The sequence below is a fragment of the Balearica regulorum genome, chromosome 16, assembly GCF_011004875.1.
Source record: "Balearica regulorum gibbericeps isolate bBalReg1 chromosome 16, bBalReg1.pri, whole genome shotgun sequence".
Classification (NCBI taxonomy): domain Eukaryota; kingdom Metazoa; phylum Chordata; class Aves; order Gruiformes; family Gruidae; genus Balearica; species Balearica regulorum.
This window is the reverse complement of record NC_046199.1, coordinates 15,263,611-15,283,626: the sequence shown is the minus strand read 5'-3', so window position 1 is coordinate 15,283,626 and position 20,016 is coordinate 15,263,611. Positions and strand designations below refer to the sequence as shown.

The 20,016-nt window shown below is 43.2% G+C and overlaps 1 protein-coding gene and 1 long non-coding RNA gene across 2 annotated transcripts; one reads left to right on the top strand and one right to left on the bottom strand.

The window, feature by feature from the left end:
* Positions 1-11,608: 11,608 nt before the first annotated feature.
* On the top strand, positions 11,609-15,909 carry PFDN4 (prefoldin subunit 4). Its single transcript, XM_075768893.1, has 4 exons — positions 11,609-11,775; positions 13,196-13,303; positions 14,322-14,465; positions 14,792-15,909. The coding sequence occupies exons 1-4, from the start codon at positions 11,752-11,754 to the stop codon at positions 14,921-14,923; spliced, it is 408 nt and encodes a 135-aa protein (XP_075625008.1). The 5' UTR covers positions 11,609-11,751; the 3' UTR covers positions 14,924-15,909.
* Positions 15,910-16,551: 642 nt separating this feature from the next.
* On the bottom strand, positions 16,552-16,816 carry LOC142604159 (uncharacterized). The gene is made up of 2 exons (XR_012838055.1): positions 16,711-16,816; positions 16,552-16,619 (listed from the first exon to the last, which is right to left on the bottom strand). It is a non-coding gene; the product is annotated as an uncharacterized LOC142604159 (long non-coding RNA).
* Between the last annotated feature and the right edge of the window lie 3,200 nt (positions 16,817-20,016).

The following is a 20,016-nucleotide window of genomic DNA, read 5'->3' as shown; positions in this document are numbered from 1 at the left end:
CGGCCCGGCCCGAGGAGGCTGCGGGGCAAGCGGTTCATGAAAGGGTTCAGGCGAGGCAGGAGGGCACCGCGCCAGCACCGCCCGCGCCTCCGCCCGCCAGGGCTTCCCGGGGGCCCCCGCCGCCCCCCGCCGCCCCCCGCCGCCCGCCAGAGCTTCCGGGGGCTCCCGGGGCTGCGGCGGCTCCGGAGCCCGCGGCGCGGGCGGCGAGCGGGAGGCAGGCGGCGGCCGGTGCGGCAGGTAGCGGCACCCGCTTCCCCGAGAAGCTGCCTGGCGACCGTGCCGACGGTCCCATAAAGAAATTCCTCTTTTTTTTTTTTTTTTTTTTTTTTTTTAATTCGGCTTTTAGGGGGGACGAGGCAGCCGGGGCACATCCGCATGAAACGTGAGGGGGCCCGTAGCGTTCATACCACAATGCACAAGTGGCTGAATAGTTCAGTCTTCCTTCAGTATTTGCACTTGGAAATGATGGAATAAAAAACACAGGGAGCTAAGGAATAACAAGTTTTGGTGGGTAGACTGCTCTTACCCTATCTGGCTGACTAACCACCTATTTATGAAAAAGGCATGCGAGTGCATCATCTGAGAGGACAAAATTCCCTTCACTGTTAGTGTTGGCAGCTATTAAATTCTGACAAAAATCAGTTATTGCCATGACTCTTAATCGGAAACTGCACAGTAACTGTCAGAGCGAGCCAAAGGTTTTCATGCTAAGTGAAGGCAGGAGAGGTGCAAGCACAGATAAAGCAGCTCAGGTCACCTGGGTACTTGGCTCACTGTCCTCTCCTTGCAAGAGAAGTCAAAGAGGCTGTGGATCTTGCTGCAAGACAAAAAGCTACCCGTAAACCACAGGATTTCCAGGAAAGAAAGGTATGCTACAATGAGGACATGATCTTCTCCCACCCCACACTACCTTTTTTCATCTTTCCCAAGTTGTGTTTTGTGACTCAGCACTTAATCCCCTTCATTTAAGTGTCTGACGGTAAGATGCAGAGTGTGCGGATAGATGGATGGGTGTGTTAAGACAAGGGACAAGCAGAGGAATGATCAGCAGATGGGTTTGACCCAGAACCTGAGACCCATAAAGGCACATGTCTCAAAGTCACATTAATAACAACAAAAACACTAAGGTAGTAGTGATCAATACAGGGAAACTATACAAAAGCATGACATCTCACTGCAGACTTCTTCCGTGATTTTTGTACGTCCTTCCCAATCCTGCCCCTCTATTTCAGTGATTTTCTTCTATGGGATCATCCTACGTGGGCCACAAGATCAGAGGTGGGCTTTAAAATTAAAGCTCGTTCAAAATTTTGCAAATTTTTTTTTAGGGAAACACCACAACAAGTTGATACTTTTGTGATTTGTTTTCTTTGAGCCAGGTCTACCGAACAGACATCCTGCTGTCCTTGTAGACTGAGTGCAGTTCCGGCTTCATTCAATGATAAGTTCTTCTGAGAAATCAGACAAGAAGAGACAACTTGTGTGCTCTGCGGACACCTGTCTATTTAAGGATCAAAATGAACTCATTTGAAGGGTCACAGCTTAGAGCCTGTGAAATGATCTGTTTAGAAGAGTCTGGAATAGGCAAGTCAAGACTAAACTGGGCACAGGTCAATTTTTCCATGTTTGTCACTGCTATGGGGAAGAAACCACCCTGTTAATACGAAATCTTCTCTATTAAGCTGTTTTTAAATTACAGAATGGAAAAGGTTTTATTTAACTTCTGTGGTCGTGATGTAACTCCCTGGCAGGGAAGCTAGTATATTTGTAGCTCAGCTAGGCCTGGAGCTGAGAGAGCTAATGATTGCCTCAATTTCTGGTAAAGTGCAGTTCTAAGGGCATTTTCAGCCTTCACTTCTTCCTCCCCTCCCTTTTAAGAGATCTCAAAAACAAGCCTTTAATTTTCAGCAAGATCTTTTCTTGTGACCTTTAGAACATATCAAGGGTTATCTTAAGAGTAAAGCGACGCTAGTTACAGGGTTCTTGAACTGAAATCTGGGGGCATATCCTCACAAGGGTATCACTCCACTGAGGCACCTGTAACAGTGAAGATGTCACCATCGTCCCACAGGTGTCTATCCGCAAGACTTCCCAATATTTTCTAACAATCCTAACAGCTAATGACAACTGTGAGTGAAAAGCCCTCTTCACTTCTGTACTGTGGCAAAAGACCAGGAAACATCTGAAGATCAAAACTAACTAGCTTATGATACATATCTTTCTATGCTTCTCTTTTGCTGCGGAAAAAAATCCGCTTTGATTTCTGCCGTCTCAGATGTCAGGAGAGAATGTCCCTTGAAAAATGCTCTGCCGGTGTGATGCTTCTGTAGAAGATGTGACCAGACTGTTGCAGAGGAACAGAAAGGCTGTATTGCAGCCTTTTTCATCACTACAATATTTAATCAGTACCGTAAATCCAAGTTTTAGGGCTGCTTCCTAAGCAGAAGTAATTGCTAGTCCTACCTCTTGGGAAACAATAGTAACACATTCTTTACATAAAGCTTGGAAATCCATCCAGCTAAGAACTCCTCACCAGGATTGAAGAGACCGAGGTGTGCTTGGAAATCTCATTGAAACACACAGCTGAACTTCCAATCTATTGTAAAATATACCAAAAGCAGGGAGCTCATGCAAAGTGAACTGCTGCTTTTCATACAGTGCACTTCAAATACACTAAGTATTACCAAAATAACTCCTGAGTGGGAAAGAGTTTTACATTGGTAGTGGATTTTCCTCCGTAATACCTGTAAATCCAGGAGGTTTGTTTTGTGACATATTACACAATTCCTGTCTCCTGACCTCTACTCTTTCTCCTTGTTGGAAAAAGCTTTTTGCTATTTTGGCCCTAAAAACGCTTTTGAAGTCTCCTGTGTTTTCTAAAATGCTACAACATAGAAGTGCTATAGGAGAATGGGTAGAGTACACAGGGAGTATCTCTGCCATGGGAAGGTATTTCACAATGCTGGGGAAGACAAGCTGAATGCAACTTGTAAACTCTAGTGTCAAAACACAAAGTTGTTATTCCAGGTTTTTGCTCATGTTTGTTTATACACTTTTAATTCCATGTCTCTTTCCAGCTGAGGATCTTACGGTTTTGTAAATATTGATGAATTAAGCCCCAGCCTAGGAAATGGGAAAGTACAGTAATTCCCATTCTACAGAAGAGAAACTGAAATGTATTTGAAAATTGAGATCTCAAAGTTGATATATAGACACTCACTGTAAAATGAAAGCAAAAGAAATCTTCATTATATTTTTACTCAAACACTATTTTTTTTGACATTAAACCCTTCCTATCTCACTGCACACTAGGTGATTACACCCCTAGAAGACAACAGTAGCAGTGTGGGGAAAAAGGTCTGCAGAGCAACCTGAGAACAAGGTAATCCTTAGAGGGGGGTCCAGAAAACCAGAAAGGTACAAACAGCTCAAACTCTGCCAGCCAAGGAATCTTCTCGCTGGCCATGACCCGCTTGAGATATCTACCTCTGCAATAAACATTGCGACATTCAACAATTGAAAGAGTCTCTAATTAAGTAAGTACATGGTTCAAGAAAATTAAGAGATTTCTTGACTTAAATTAAGCATAGTCAATGTTTACTTACAAATAAAAAGTTGAACCATCTTTTCTGTGAATAAATATTTACTATATCTGCTTTACATGAAAAAAAGCAATGGTCCACACATGCTTCATTCTCTAGAGAGGTTAACTTCCAGGGGGATAAGTCAGGGAGAAAGCGGGGAGCACAGACCAAGGAACTGAGGTTCATAACAAGATGTTCTGACAGTCAGTTTGGAAATGCTCCGGACTTGACTGGCTCTTCCCCTTCCTTCTGATAACTAGAAGCACTCTCTGGGCTTTCTCAGTTTCTTGTCTTCTCTGTGAGCAGGGAAGGGAGTTGCTGTAGCAAAGGATTTGTGCATTAGGATGCTGCGAGACTGAGTTACTGGCCCAGGCTGAATTCTTCTCTTTGGACAGAACTGACAGAAGTCTAGAAGCCTTCTTCACCTTCCACACAGCACTGCAGAGAGGCACATTTAGTTTAAAAAGCAGTAGCATTTAGGAATCTGTCCGGAGCGTTTCATTTTTCAAAGCAAACGGTTCACATTCAGGGGGCAGGAACTTCACTAGTGGGTATGGTGCCATGGAAGGCGATACTGGAAGGCCTGGTTTCTCTTTACCAGTCTTCAACACTTCCAGGGGGAAACGAGGGAATTCAGAGTGAACCGAGTCCCTCAGGATGGCTCAGAACTACCTACTGAAATCATGACACCGTGATTGAGCAATGGTTGCGGGTGGATACCTTCACACTAAGGCAGTACAGGACAAGCCCTGTTGCTTCTCTCAGCCTTGTTTCTCCCACATGTCCATAACCCGCCTTTCTCCTGTTGACACCCATCCTATCCTTCTCTGTTCTGCAACTACTGGCACGATCTAACCATAGTTTACATTTGTCCCAAGTAGAGATGTAATTTGGTTATTTACTGCAAAAGAATTTTGTATGTTTATGACAGTGCAAAAATGTGTGTCAATTTATTGCTGATGTTATCAGCGTAACATGATGTTATGCAAAGAAAATCTTAGAGGATACAAAAAGGTGTAATGTAAATAGTATTTACTTCACCACTTGAACAGGGTGACTTACCCTCTCTTATGCTGCCTAATGATCCATGACATGGAAGCACTGTGCCTTTAGATCCAGTCTATATTGAAACATTTTAATTAGCAATATCAGCAAAAGCCTATAATTATATAGATTCAACAAATTACCATTACATTCCTTTTTTTTTCCTGTGGTGGGTCTTAGTGACTTTCAGCGATGTATCTAAGAATCGGGCTAGCTTGCCTGATTGCCACTTCAGGTTAGACCTGTAGACTGTCCTGTGTAACCACGCAATATCTAGGTATCTACCTTTACTAACTGCTCCTGGAGGTACAGAGGGCAAGAGGGTCCTGGGAAGTATTAGGAGGAACTGTGAAAGATTCTGCCCAAAGTCTAAAGAAGCATTTGGCTGCTCAAGTTTTGCCCAAGATTCAGGCCAAAGGAGTCAGTTGAAGTTTGCCGTGTCACCTGGAGACACGGAGTGTTAGGTCTCTATACGGTTAAAAATGTAGGTCCTCAGGCATCCCAAATCCCAAAGGCACCTACATTCTGTAGGTATTTATGTATTTATGTTTCCAGCTGTAAAAACCCTAACAGCTTCTGTCTCTGCCAAGATGAATGTATGCAGCTATCCGCGTTCTGAGACAGGAATTCTTGGTAAGTTTTCCCCATTGGGAAATTAATCTTGATTTTAGCTCTGCTTCCAGAAACAGTGTAGTTAAGAGCAATTGTGTATATTTGTACTTAATTTTTGTGTGCATTTATACATTTAACCTCCTGCTATGACATTGCGCAGGTGCAGTTGCCTTTTTCACATGCAGCTAACAAGCAAAGTAGCACTTGAGTTACGGTACTGAAAAATGATGAAAATATTTTCAGTTCTAGTGGTATTATTAACTCCGCAGTGTAAGTAAGTGACAAAAGCTGTTTGCCAAAAGCAAGGAAAGCTTTCAGGAGATATTGAATATCTTTTTAACTCAAACACCACCTGAAATTTAAAATAAAGATCTGTGTTTATGAATCTGAAGCTTTTAGTTGTGTGACTGTCTTCATTGCCTGGAAAAATAGCTGTTGTATGACTTCTTGAGAGAATTTGCTAGAGGTGGTTATACAATCGCTTGAATCAGACTCAAACTCATGTAATTTACTGGATTTGTTGATTAAGCCTATAATGTTTGCACAGATTACTTTCGGTCTGATGGATGCGTTTCTGCTGAGGTAAAACTGATCTCATACCGAGTAAGTTTTATGAAAGCAAACAGACGCTTGTTACTTGTTAAAATTTTGAAGGCCCTGTTTCTATGAGATGCTGCTAGCCAGTTTGTCAAAGAAAAGACAATAACAATATTATTCCAGCACACTTCTCTTACATTTGTCTTATAATAACAAATATTTATCTTATTGTTCCTGCACTGACAAATCTCATAAAGCATAACTGTGTTAATATAATCGTTCATGTTATTTTGTATTATACTGTATTATATTTCTAGAATAAGAGTTTCACAGATATTAATATCTGGTCTGTAAATTCCCCTGAAATACCAAGATAATAGGCGATGGTCTCATGAGGTCAGCATCTTGAACCCTTGCCAATACACAAGAAAGGTGGTTTAGTTGGATAAGTTAGTGACTAAGCAAGCAGTGTCTCCCTCCGAGCCAGCACAGAACCTGCTGTTAGTAGCTTCTGTGCCATTTGCAGCTCGTGCCTTCTGCCTGACGTCCACCACCACGGCTACGATCATGTGCAAGTGTTCAGAGAGGAGGAGCGCTAGTAATTAGTATTATCATCAGGTTGCCCATGGTTACAGTTTGGTAATAATAGCTGGTCTCAAAATTTCCCAGAAATGGCAAACAAATAGGAGTTTTAAAATGTTTTTTACTATTATGGAGCACTGCTGTTTCTTCCCAGGGAGGGGGCATGTGAAACAATCCTTGTCTGTGGTCTTTAGAGTATTTTCTGGTGAAAGGTCTAATAGATATGTAAAAGATAGTATTAATCCAGCAATACTTCTGTAAACCCACAAAAAAGATGAGTTTGAACTTTAACTAATGAATTGCTGTGAACTGAGTGCATTTTGCTTCTATTGTGTTCATTAGAGCCGTAAGAAAATATGAAAACTCTATCTCCCTTTACCATTAGTCAGCCAAAAGGCACTTGGGCTATGCCTCGCTGAACTCAATACCCTCTGGGCCACATCCTGGTTACTCCTATTCATTGTTTTTGGAGGGATTAGAGCAGACTGCATCAGTCCTTCATCAGATAAAGTCTTTGCCTGAAATCCTGCTGTTTATTTCAGTTTAAATGCCTGGCCACAGACCTCTCTAGGGAAGAGCTTAGTTTCCTCAGATGTATGACTACTGAATGCAACTATTGCCCTTGGGAAAACATTTAATATATTTATTGCTCTATTTGGTAAAGTATCAAATGAGCACATCTGATACTCCCTGAGAAAGCTCTTCTCCAAAACTCCCCCCTGCTGGAAAAAAGCCAAACAACAACCATCAAGAAAAAGAAAAAAGACAAACCTGTGCAGATTAAAAAATGCTGAGTAACACTACAGACAGGGCACATTACTGACGGACCTGCTGTGAGTTTAGAACCAGGCTCTACGTTCAGTGCCAAATAAATTTGTGATGCTTTAAGAGAAAAGAATCCTGCAGGGTGATGGTTAAGGAGGGAACAGGACTCTATTCCTCCTTATGTGCATTTTTCAAGAAATATATACCGGCTTTTGAAACTGGCACTGACAGTGCTGCTTTTAGAAAGGAAATTGTTTCTACCTGTGCAGGTGTAACTGAAGACCTAATTTCAGGTAGTTTGTGAGCAATTCTTATTGAAGATGAACCACAAGAGTGAAAAAAAGAGCAAGACTGACGCTGCAGTTGCAGGCCCTGTACAGAGATGTTCACTATGGGCCACAAAAAGTTCCCAGAGAACTGAGAGATGTTCTACCACCAGAAACATTTCTGGAACAGGATGGATTGTGGAGTAACAGAAATACAGGGCTAGCATTTCGCACCCTGGTATATTCCCTGTTAATACTGAGATGCCAAGTAGTGGTGAGGAAGGGCAGGGTTGCGGTGACAGCTCTTACCTTTTATTTTAAATAAACCCAGCATGAGGCAACAACTGCTCTGTCCACAAAGGTGGAGTAAGGTCTTCTGCTGTGCTTCACCATAAAGGGATTTCCCAGCAAAATGGAACCTCCAGCTTCCGTCTCAGGCACAAACAGCCAGCACAAACTCCCTCTGGCTTCATGGCTCCAGCTGATGCTGCAGAACGAGGGAAAAGAGAAGTTTTCTTCACAGAGGGTGAAGCTTATTGGGATGACTTGCAGAAAGGAGCTAATGCAATTTAATAACTCCAATGCTGGATATACACGAACATAGAGGAGGGCTTGAATGATGAAATGGTGATGATGTTTTTGACTAACAGGAGGGATTTTCTTTGAAAGAACAAGGATAGAGATTGGAGAAAATCTGCTTTCCTTTCCTCAGACCACAAAAAAATGAAAAACTAAGGGGGATTTGTCATGTAAAGAGTTAAGACTGGTATCATTAAGAGCTGGCATGTCTTTCTGGAAAAGAAGAACATCTTTAGAAGGGGACTGTTTTTCTTCAACCACCATTCCCCCCTGCAATGGTGGTACAAGGGCAAATATGAGCATTCTGACATGAGGAATTTTATACCATGTTCAGTCAGGCTCTCTAATATTGGAAATGCCATGCTCCTGCTAGCTCTGCGCCTACACAGTATGGAAGCTGCACCCCTTTAGTATACTGGCACAACTAAAACAGTACAACTTTGTGCAGCTTTTGCTAATAGCGATCCACTTCATAAAGGCTAAATCGAGATAAGTCAACCACTTTGTCTCCATTAAGCTTTCTGCATTTCTAATGCATCTTGTATTAACAAACATTGTTGATGTGTGGGTGTTTCAAGATGCTCAAAGACTGAGAAAGAGCTCTGTGTAACTTCAGGGAAAAGGGTAAAGAGTTTGGGAATTCAAAACAACTCACTTAGGCAGCAAAGAGACTCTTTCCGAGTCAGCTGCATTGCAAAAGGCTACAGCAAGTAACATGGAATGAAAACGTGAAAAAGAACCACAAAGGAGACGTAAGATGAAGGGTGTGGAGGTTACGCACACTGTGGAAGGGATCCCACCGAAGTGCTAGGTGAAGCAAACCACACTCCCAACAGCAACGAGGACCAGTACAAGAAAGAGCAAGTCCTTTTATGCAACTGAAAGAGAAATGAGGTCACTGAGTTCATTGAGTTTATCTTACTCCACCACTGGATGTTTGCACTCGTGCACTGTTTTCACTTTTATCTACATAAGAAAAGTCTACAGTAAGTTACTTGGCAACATGCTCACACCACAAATCTTGCCTGAGCGTGTGGGAGAAAAAGATTTATTTTCAAAGCCTTCAAGCCATCAAATTCTTACGAAATCCTTTTCTCTTGAAGGAAATTACATTGGCTTGGACCTAACATGTATTATTCAGTTAATCCACCCGTGGAAATAACCACGGTTTAGACTGTACCCTTTCCTAGTAGGATCCTGAAGAAGAGAGAATATAGCTGACTTGGGGGAGAGAAGGAGAATGGCCAGAGAGACGAGAGTTTGTTCTCTGAGAAAAAGGGAGACTTAAAATTAGGATTATGTTTTTACATAAGTTCATGATAACATAGTTCTCCAGGGAGAACTTTTGTGATTAATTTTTTCCCTCAGTGGGAAACAAATCAAGTTATACAATGAAATAAAATGTAACAGTCAGCCTGAGGGACACTTAAAATATTTTCTTTTCTGTTCTGTTTTTTCTACTAGTTTGTAACAGGAGATTGGAAATGAGCAGTCATTCTGAACTGAAAAAAACCAGAACACTTTCATTCAGTAAATATCCAACACAAAATATTCTGATAGTTCTGAAAGTTTTTTCCCTCAACTAATTTTAAAGCTAGAAACATGCTGCAGTCTTTCCCACAAGTAGTTGTGACTTACAGTTATTCAATAAAAACCAGTTACTGAAAGAGATCTCCCCAACCAGCTCCACTATGAAATGAAGCTGAACACCACTGGAAGAAGCTCCATCTCCCTAAGTAATACAGTGGGACCCCCAACTTTTCATTCCCACAGGCAGCACAGCTGCTATACCGTTTCCATCTACGATGGACAAAGTCAAGGCTGAGAGAGAACGGTGCTGGTGTATGTGCTAAGACTTGAACAGAGCATGCCGTATTTCAGCTCGTCCTAATAAGGCCTAATTGCAGGAAATTAATAGGAAACGTTTAAAATAGTTACCCACTCTTCTGTTGGGTGTTGTCTTCTATTGTTCTCCATGGATCCCCTTTGGAATGGACTTTCATGAGCTATTGTGGAGCCAGGATTCTCCTGCAGCAACAGGACTGGATTCTCCCTGAGCAACAAGGGGTTTGAACAAAAGCAAACACTAGCTCTCTGTTCCCCTGATTGTTCATATATTTTTCATTAAACCGGTCATCAGATAACATACAGAGTTATTAATGGTTCAGGCGTTAGGAGGGGGGTGGGAGACGTGAATTCGGATGCCATCCGACAGCAGGGAACAGTACATCAGCCACCCATATCACGAATAAGCGTTTGAAGAACAAGACCGTTGCGTGCAGTCAGGGTATCGGGCTTTGTAAAGCACAGCTTGAGAAAGCAAGGTTATACATTTTGCCTTCCGGAAGTAGTTTTGATCTTTGGACTCCAAAGTGGTGGAGGCGATTCTCAGCAGCTCTGCGAAAAGGTTCAGCAGTTTGGCTGCCTGGGACTGAACGTGCTGACCCGAGACAGCTCCTTGCTCACAACGCTGTCTGGTTTTCTTTCTGGAGATCCAAGTCCCCCCCAGACACTGCTCTGTGAGCTGCAGACTCTAACCCAGCCTTCCAAATTCCTTTCCACGCCAGACAGTGTAAAAGCACACCGTCCAGGGCCCTGGACTCTCCCTACCCAGGCACTTTCTTTGGGTCTAACTCTAATGACTTCCAACTGCAGCTCACAGGAGGGCATAGCACAAAGATGAATCACAGAAAAACACCTGAAGATATTTTCAAACACCTCTCTGACTCTCACACTGCAGGCTTGTTGCCATCCCCACCTGATGCTGGCACAACAGCGTATCACTCCGAAATCTTTGTAGCTGAGGCATATTTAGATTTTTGAAAGCTCGCGGGTACCGGAGATGCTGATCGTTCTTCAACAAGGTCTTGGCAGACCCAAGCAGGAGCTGATCAGAGTCTCAAGGCATCTCTGCCACTGCTGCCAGCCTGCGCCGACGCCTCAGCCAGCCCCGTGGGTTTTGAGCCCTCACATCCAGGCGTGCCCGCCTGCCATGGCCCCAGCTTTAGGGTCGGGGCCCTGTACCCCCTGCAGCCAGGCCGGGGCCAGGCCTCTCCCCCGCGGCTGTGAGACGCTAGGATGGACTGGTTTGGGGGTTTTGTTTTGTAGCTGTGAGAAGCTAAATAAACTTAAGCATGCGGAGGCAATTATGCTGTGTAAATGCCAGCTATCCCTGTTTCTGTTTAGAAGCTGTCAACCAGCCTGTTCAGAAAAATATTTATTTTCGCTTAAAAAGTCCCTCTGCAGTGATTTGAACTTGAAGGCCTCTTCCACCTCCGCTTCCAGAAAGGCCGCTGCTCTGGCTGGCGAGGGCTGGCGACAGCTCGGAGGTGTCCTTGGCCCCGGCCTCCGGCTGGGCACTGCCCACCCCCCCCCGCTCCGGGGCCGCCCTCCCTCCAGAGGCGCCTCGTACCCGCCGTGCTGCCGCCGGGCCCCACCGCCCGCCCGCCCCGCGCTGAAGCGCCATCCCACGGCACCGCCTGGCGGCAGCACTGACACACCGCAGCTACTGCCCTCCGTTGTCTGTCGGCGGAGGGGCGGGGTCGCGCCTCTTCGCCTTTAAGCGGGACGTACCAAGCGCTGTGGGGGTGGGTTGGAGGCTTTTTTTGTGTGTCCCGTGTTGCCTCCCCGGGCAGCCTGCCGGGCTGGGGGCGGTGGGGAGAGGCAGAAGCCCTGAGCCGCGCGGGACCGCCGCTGTCGGGCGCTTTACCTCGTCTTTCCTCGTTTTCCTGTGCTGGCAGCTCCTCCTCTGTGGGGAGGGCGAATAGTTCAGTCCTACCGACATGGCCGCCACCATGAAGAAGGCGGTGAGTGTGGGAGGAGGGCATAGCAGCGGGCGCTTTCCCTTCCCGGCCTCTCCCTCCGCTGTGGGCTCCCCTCAGGAGGGCGCAGCTCCTCCGCTGCCTCCCGGGGCGGCTAGGCCGGGTCCTCTGGCTGTCGGGGGCCGCCGTCTCTCGGTGCTGGGGCGGCGCGGCCGTGTCGGCTCAGCGCTGCCTCCCGGCCCGCGCTCGGGGTCCCCAGAGGCGCCTCCCTCAGCGCCCGCTGCCCGGGCGGCAGCCCTGTGCGGGGCCGGAGCGGGGCGGTTCCTTCCCTAGGCCGATGCCGGGTCAGGCCCTGCCGAAAATACCCCGGTCTGTGGGTCGCGGCCCTGGCGGGGCTGTCTCGGCCCTGTGGAAGCCGCTTACCGTGCCATCAGACCCGCGGGTGCGGTTACACTGCCCTTACGGAGTCTGTGCCGGCGCAGTTTGCTGTAAGGTGCCAAAAGCTCTTTGGCCGCACAAGGGGCCCGTACGTGCAGGACGCTCGGGCCGAGCCCAGCGGAGGTCCTGCCGCAGCCCCTGCTGCCACCGCCGCAGGTCGGCCGGGGAGAGTCTGCCTGGGGCGCGGTTCAGGGGCTGTAAAGCCGCGGTAGCACCATCGCACTCGGCAGCTCACCGGTTCGAGTCAAATGATGTTGCTGGCGGATTATGAAGTTGATCCGAAGTTGGGCCATGAAGCTGATCAGAGGGCTGGAGCACCTCTGCTATGGAGACAGGCTGAGAGAGTTGGGGTGGTTCAGCCTGGAGAAAAGGCGGCTCGGGGAGATCTAATTGCGGCTTACCAGTACCTGAAGGGGCCTGCAGGAAAGATGGTCAGGGACTCTTCGTCAGGGAGTGTAGTGACAGGACAAGGGGTAATGGCTTTAAGCTAGAGGAGGGTTGATTTAGATTAGATGTTAGAAAGAAATTTGTTACTCTTAGAGTGGTGAGGCCCTGGCACAGGGTGCCCGGAGAAGCTGTGGCTGCCCCTGGCTCCCTGGCAGTGTTCAAGGCCAGGTTGGATGGGGCTTTGGGCAACCTGGGCTAGTGGAGGGTGTCCCTGCCCATGGCAGGGGTGGCACTGGGTGGGCTGGGAGGTCCCTTCCAACCCAAACCAGTCTGGGATTACCCTCTGTACCCTGCAGTGATCTTTAAGCAGAGGTGTCCATTTGAGATGTCAGTGCTGCCAAGGAAACAACCGGCATTAGGATGCCATGGATAGCTGGTGTTTTATTTGGGTGTTACCAGGGCTTCCGCCCAGCTACACGTGGATATTTATCTCCTTGAGGAGGTGTTTTAAGGAATCAAGTGTATAAGCAGAAGGTAGTGGCTGTAAGACTGTTTCAGAAGCTTTGTAGGAATAATCTTGTAGTGAGATTCAAGTTAATATAAGAAATGAAGTTTTAATTTTGACCTCTCCTCCTTGCAGGCTGCAGAAGATGTCAATGTTACGTTTGAAGATCAACAGAAAATTAACAAATTTGCAAGAAATACTAGCAGGATCACAGAGCTGAAAGAAGAAATAGAAGTGAAAAAGGTATATGTGCTTCAGATATCACTTCTTCGTTGCTCTTAGTTAATTTTCAGCTGTAGCACAGAAAATAGGGACTGTGGATTATTGTGAGTAATGCTTTGTTTCTAATATGGGATTTCTGATACTTTGAAAATAGCCAGAGAACATTAAAGTGGAAAAAAGTAATGCGAAATAAAGGTCGCTAGTATATTTCTGCATGCAGTTCTTGGAACTCCTCAGTTGTGATATATAAAGCATTGTCTATATAATGGCTGTTGGTAGTGTTCTTAAAATTTCCTGTCTGAGACTGTTCATACTTATTTTGTCTTGAACCTGTAAGGCAGTTGTTTGTTATGTTATTCTTTTGATGTGTTGACAGAGATTGTCATTATGAGTGCAGAGGTTTTCTTTTGCTAGGCTGAAGAAGATATGTCACTTTAATTTTCTTTCTCAGTATTCATTCACTTTCCTTCAACATCAGTAATAGCATTTCCAAAGAAGTTTTATCAAGTTCTTAAAAAAGAAAATATGCCAGTACTGTCACAAAATGTTTTCTATAATTACTTTGCCTAATACGCATATTGTAAAAACGTTACCTTTTTATATTGATGTTTCATTAATGGCTTAAGGTGCTGGAACTTTAAGCAATCCTACTTTTGTAATAAAGTAATTAACATTTGCCATCTTATTTACTAATTTTTTCTGTTCTCTAGCTAAATTTAAAAATTCCTGTGTAAGAGCATATCAGAAAATAGTGAAATTTAAACCTACTCTGTTTTCCTTGTCTAGGAATTATCCTGTTAATGACAGATAATGAATATTGACTAGAAATTTCTTCTAGTACAGCTCCATTGCATTTAATACTTATGCTGAATTATAGCACTGGAACTGTTCTATTAGACATGCTGATAGTATGCTGGCAGGTAGGATTTTTGCCCAAAATGCGGACTCACTGAGTTCATTACTCAACTGATAGCACGATAATGTATCCATTGAAATAATTTACCTAGTACAAAGTGACCACTTATGTCTTGTTAAACAGAAACAACTTCAGAATTTGGAAGATGCTTGCGATGACATCATGATGCTTGATGATGGTGATTCACTTCTGATACCCTACCAAATTGGAGATGTCTTCATTAGTCATTCCCAAGAAGAGACACAGGAGATGCTGGAGGAGGCAAAGGTTTGTCTGGGCAAAAGGGAGCTCCTTTACTGTACTGGTTGCTAGAGTGTGGTGAGCATTGGAATAGGATGATCTGTTCATCCTTTGCACCTCTTACTTTCTAAAGTTCATGTTTGATTTATGATTTGAGGAGGGGGATGTGCGTGCGTGGTAAGGCGTAACTGGGTTGTCAGTATACAGTCACACTCACCTTTCTTTGGCCCTGTAATAAGTCTTACAGTCTGACTTGGCAGAAAAGTTGGCAGAGTGGTACCTCTTTATAAGTTGCTGACAAACATTGCTCAGTTTGTTTTACATAACTAGTTGATTATTTTTTTCTTTTTCAGAAAAGTTTACAAGAAGAAATTGAAGCATTAGAATCCCGAGTGGAATCAATTCAGAGGGTGTTATCTGACCTGAAGGTTCAGCTCTATGCAAAGTTTGGAAATAACATAAATCTTGAGGCTGAGGACAGTTAAAGGTGTTCAATACCATACACCTTTTCCTTGTTTTATTAAATGTTTTGATAACATTGTTCCAATTACATTTAAAAAAAAAATCCACCACTTTAGTTTTTTTTTTTTACTTTCCTGTCTTGGGTTCCATCTATTTAATGAGAGCTTTCTTATTTTGGTTATTGCAGTTATTTATTTGTTCAGGAAATCATTAGCTTCCTACAAATACAACAAATATTGTTGGTAAAGCATCAAGTTTGGAATATTTGCATTGTTTATTAAAGTAATAAAGTCAGGCAGATATTGGAGTTTCCTTGGCCTTGTTTTCCACTCATGAAAATACTTAAGTATAAAAACCAACAGAAACAAATTTTTTATTTGCTCTGTAATGGCTGTTTGATAAGTTTCTCTGTAATACATAGGGTACGATTCAGCTGTAATGCTATTTAGCTGTTTTTAGCAGCCCTCCTGGAAATACTAAATCTATCCTTTGTCTTTCAGTCTTAGCTCAGATAGCATAAACACTGTTAGCTCAGTGCACAACGTGGCAACAAGTTGACAGGGGAAAAAGGAGGGCTCTTTAAAGCTTGCACTGGTATTGAAGAAAAACTTTTGGAGCCACACTCATGCTCAGTCATTGACTACTTTGTATTTGAGAATCACAAAAGCTGCTGTATGTCAGAATGGTGAGTCTTAACTTCTAATTTTCCTGAACAATCACTTTCTAAATCCACATTTATATTCCAAACTAATGTCAGAATTGTTCATAGATGATGTTGCTGTGTCAGCATCAATCCCTAGAACTATGCCTCCATCACTATGTGGAGTTGAATGTCATTTTTAAATGTCTTGGTTTGCTGACTTCTTAGATCCTTAAAAAAAACCATGTTCTGTCTCACTGTAATTCTGCTTTTGGACTTTTGCCTTTTGCTTTGATTAATGTATTGTACCATGGAAATACCTGCTCATTATGACTTTGTCTTTCAGAATTAAATCTTAGCATACTTAAATCATCTTTTTAAGCTATTTTCCAAAACAATGTGGACAGAAAATTCAGTTGGCCAAATATTTACCTGCAGTCATTGTTCTTAATACAATCAGAGTATGAGATGAGTATATTTTTATAAAGTGATGAATACCTACCTATCATGTGTCAATTGTGTAGCATCTCTTCTTCACACAGCGTGAACATGGACAAAAAAACCTACTTGGTTTCTCTGTTACTGAAGTAGTTTTAACAGGGTAGTGATATTGAACTTGATCTTCAGTACACCTGAGCAAGATCTCACCAGTGCATTGTTATTTATGAATCATAGCATTGTAACTTAGATAGTTGTTTACATAAGTTTATTAATGTATATAAGGCTTAGCATAGCCGTTAGAGAAGACTGTCTTCAACAGTGAAGATCTGATAGCTCAACACAAGCACTTGTATTACTTATAACGTATATCAACTGATGGCTGTAAGTCTTAAAGCTGTGCTAATTTTCTGTGCCCTGGCGTTTCTCTTGGGTAGAATTCCAATGATTTGAATGCTTCTGCTGCTGGACATGTGTACAAATACCCTGGCTTTAACTGTACAGATTTTTAACTTTGTTTTCTGACTGGTTAAGAGTTTTAATTCAAGCCTATGCCTCAGGAAAGAGTTTGAGTTTTTCCTTACTTCGAGTGAATACTTCAGCTACTCTTAGGTAAAACGTTGATACGATAGCCATAGCAACTGTCCTGGTTCTGGCAAGGACAGAGTTAATTTCACAAGGAGCCAGGACAGGTGAGCCAAGCTGGCCGGGGGCTATTCCATACCATGTGACATCTGCTACTCTGCCTGTCAGCCAGTGCTTGTAGCAAATCAAGTGTGTTGGGCCTTCAAGGAGATGTGGGTGTTCCTCTACATAATTTCTGAACTCCTCATACAGTTTTGTGTCAGGTGTTTGGCACCAAACTACCTAGAGCAGTTCTGGGTTGACCAACTACTGTTAGGCACTAAAGGGAGAAGAAGGTGGCCAGTTATTTGAGGGCAGCTGATACAAGTATTGTGGACTTAGGTGACTCTGCCTTCTCCTGCTTTATTAGATACAGCTCTTGGTCCAAAACTGCCTTTCAGGATAGCGTAGTTTGGAAGCTGAGTAATGCAAGGTTATGTCTTAGGAGTTGCTGGTATATTGAGTTTTTTCTAAACAGCCAAACTATTTATTTGGTATGTTAAAGTAAACCATCCAGTGCACTTGTCTTTATATAAACCAAAGAAAATGTAAGAGACTTTTTCCAGGTGAAAACAGAGCTAGTCATGGAGTTTGACCCATGATGAGAAGCATCCAGCAGATGGCATTGAAGAACTGGGAAGCCCATGTTACCACAAGCCTGTCCTGGGCTGTGAGTGCCAGTTGCTGGCTTTAGTAAAGTGAAACTTTGGCTGCAATGATCACATTCTCATTAATTTGTTGGTAGCACTTTAAAAATCACTCCTGAGTGACTGCTGTGCCTGCTCTGCTGTTCTGAGCATATTCATGGCTCTGCAGACTGCAGATATTTAAAATTATTGTGATTTCCAGATAGGCCACAGTATGGCTATGGCTTCATTACAGAAAAGAAAAAGTCAGCTGGTAAGGTTTCACTGTGATTCCAGAGGCGGCTGTAAACCCAGTGAGGACTGTAGTTCGGTAAAGGACGCAAAGTGAGAAAGGTGGCAAGGCATGGAGAGCTTGCATTTTCCCTGCTGTTCTTTGCTATCCTGGAAGTGGAATTGTCCATATATGCAGCCCTGGTGTTCAGGGAAAAGGCAACTGTTAGAATGTTCTTGTGAATGCCAAAGGTATTTCCTCTCTGGTGCTGAACTTCAGTCCTTTGGGGTTGGTTTTGTGACCACACCCCCTTATTTCTTTCTTCTGTTTATCATGGTGTTGGTATGTTTTGAGCCATTTTGCTAGGCCTTTCTGCACTACTAGAGTTCAGGCTTTTATGTGTATGAAGTGTCTTTCCTGTTTGCTTAGACCTTACTCCAAATCGTATGTCCATGCAGCCTTGAAAATCTAGGTGCCTTTTTGTGTATGTAATATCCAGTTTCCTTGTATGGTTTGGACAATTGTGTTTGCAAGCCAGGCAAGTAATTATCTAAGAAACTTTTACAGATTAGTCTCTGGATTTTTGTAGTTAGCAAAACATGCTGTCCCAGGCTATCATTTGATATTTTTATATGCATAAAATAGAACATGCAGGAAACTCTTTGGTCTTGTCATTGTAGAAGTTAATTTGCAGATTGTCCATCAGTTGCTTGAAAGTATTTGATAGAGTCCTGGTTTTTCCTTTTTAATAACTTTTCTTCTCCCTTGTGAACGTATGCAATTATTTTTCAGTTGGCATTAATTCTGTTTAGTGCCCGATCTTCCAAGTACTTTTTATTTTTGGTAGATTGGAAATTTCTGTTGTCTTTAAAGTTTGCCTTACAGTTACCTTGTTCAGATAATACAAGTCCATGAAAAAAACCTGATCCTCTGTGCACCTCTGTACATGTCACAAATCATTTAGCTCCACTTGACAATACACATTTTTTAATATTGTTGTCAGAATGCAAATAATTTACTGTCATTCTCTGTATTGTCAAGGGAGTCACATTTGTAACACACTTCAAAGACGAAGTGCACTGTAAAAGTGCTGTTACTTTAAGGGCTTCGTTTGAAGCATTGGACCAATGATCTCTTAGTGACTGAATTAGCTATTCGGGTCTATCTTTGTATTAAAGTACAGTTTCCATACTGTTCTTGTTCTGTAAGTCAGAGAGCCACCAGTGACTGGCTTTTCACTTGGTTGCAGCAATTAAAGCAGGTGAACTAGCAAAACTGCAGCCACTGAAATATTGCTCATTTCAATGCTTGATGTCAAAGTGACTTAACTTACCAGGTTTTCAAAGTAGCCTGATAAAAACTCTGTAAAAAATAGGACACAATTATTATACTTATTATATTTTCAGGGGCTTGTTTGTGATTCTGTATCTTCTCAACTGATATAAAAGTTTTCCACATGATCATCTCTAGCATAACCTTCTCCAGTGGAACCTTTGTTATTGCTCATCGCTCTTGTATAGAAGATCCTCAGATACCATTACACTCCATAATATAAACGTGGTTGATAATTATTCAGTAATTATAGGAAGTGGTGTGTAGCCGAAGTACAGATAATTTTGTGGTATTAACTATCACTTCAAAGAGCAAAAAGAGATTGAATGCTGAATACTAAAGCTGTATTTTTTGTAGGAGCAACAGAATTAAGTAGTTTGGTTTGCATGAGTCAATGGTTCAGATAATTTATCTAATGTTATTCTAATAGTCTGATTCATGGAAGAGGAGGAAAACTGTGGATGTATATAGGCATGATAAGGCCTAACAGCAATTATTTACAACCAAGTTTGTCCTTACATTGATTGTATGAGTCATACAGAAAACCAAATTATTTTGTAATTAAATGTTCGCTGCTGATCGGACTGCGCAGAATGCCGTGCACCAAACACAGACGTAAATGGCTAGGAAGGATCTCCCTCAGCAAGAGATGGAACAGATTACAGTTGAGGGGGACTGCATCCAGCTGTTAGAGGGGTGTAATGGGAGTAGAACATCAGCCATTTACTGCAGACTTACAAAAATCTTTTGTTTGCTGTTGCTCTCCAAAGCTGCTTAGTATACTATGACTTTGATCTCATTGTAAACTGCAGGTATCATTAGGTGGCCTTTCTACTCATGCCAGCAAACCCCACACTTGGGAACGCTGAGTGGTGGGGTGCAGGGTTATAATGCAAGTTCAGCAAAGGATTGCTTTGGGATCACGGCTGCGCTCAGATCTGGCTGTTACCACGTATACAGGGGAGGGGAGAGACGCGATGCAGGTGATGTTGAAGTACAGGCTTGGCCAGTACTACACCTGGCCATTTCTTTAAGCTATTAAGGGAATTTGCTGTTTATTTTTTTCATTTGAGGCCCAGAGTCAGGGCCACCTATTAAGGGTGACAGTACATTTTCCCCTCCTTGGCTCATGTAGTTGTTTACATGAGAGACAGCAATGAAGAGATAAGAATTGTAAATGTATCCATGGTTAGCTAGGTTAACAGAGATCTCACTCAAAGTCAG

Coding starts and splice junctions, on each gene's coding strand:
- PFDN4 (XM_075768893.1), top strand. CDS start 11,752: ATGGCCGCCACCATGAAGAAGGCG. Junction 11,776..13,195: donor CCGCCACCATGAAGAAGGCG/GTGAGTGTGGGA, acceptor TCCTCCTTGCAG/GCTGCAGAAGATGTCAATGT. Junction 14,466..14,791: donor AGATGCTGGAGGAGGCAAAG/GTTTGTCTGGGC, acceptor TTTCTTTTTCAG/AAAAGTTTACAAGAAGAAAT.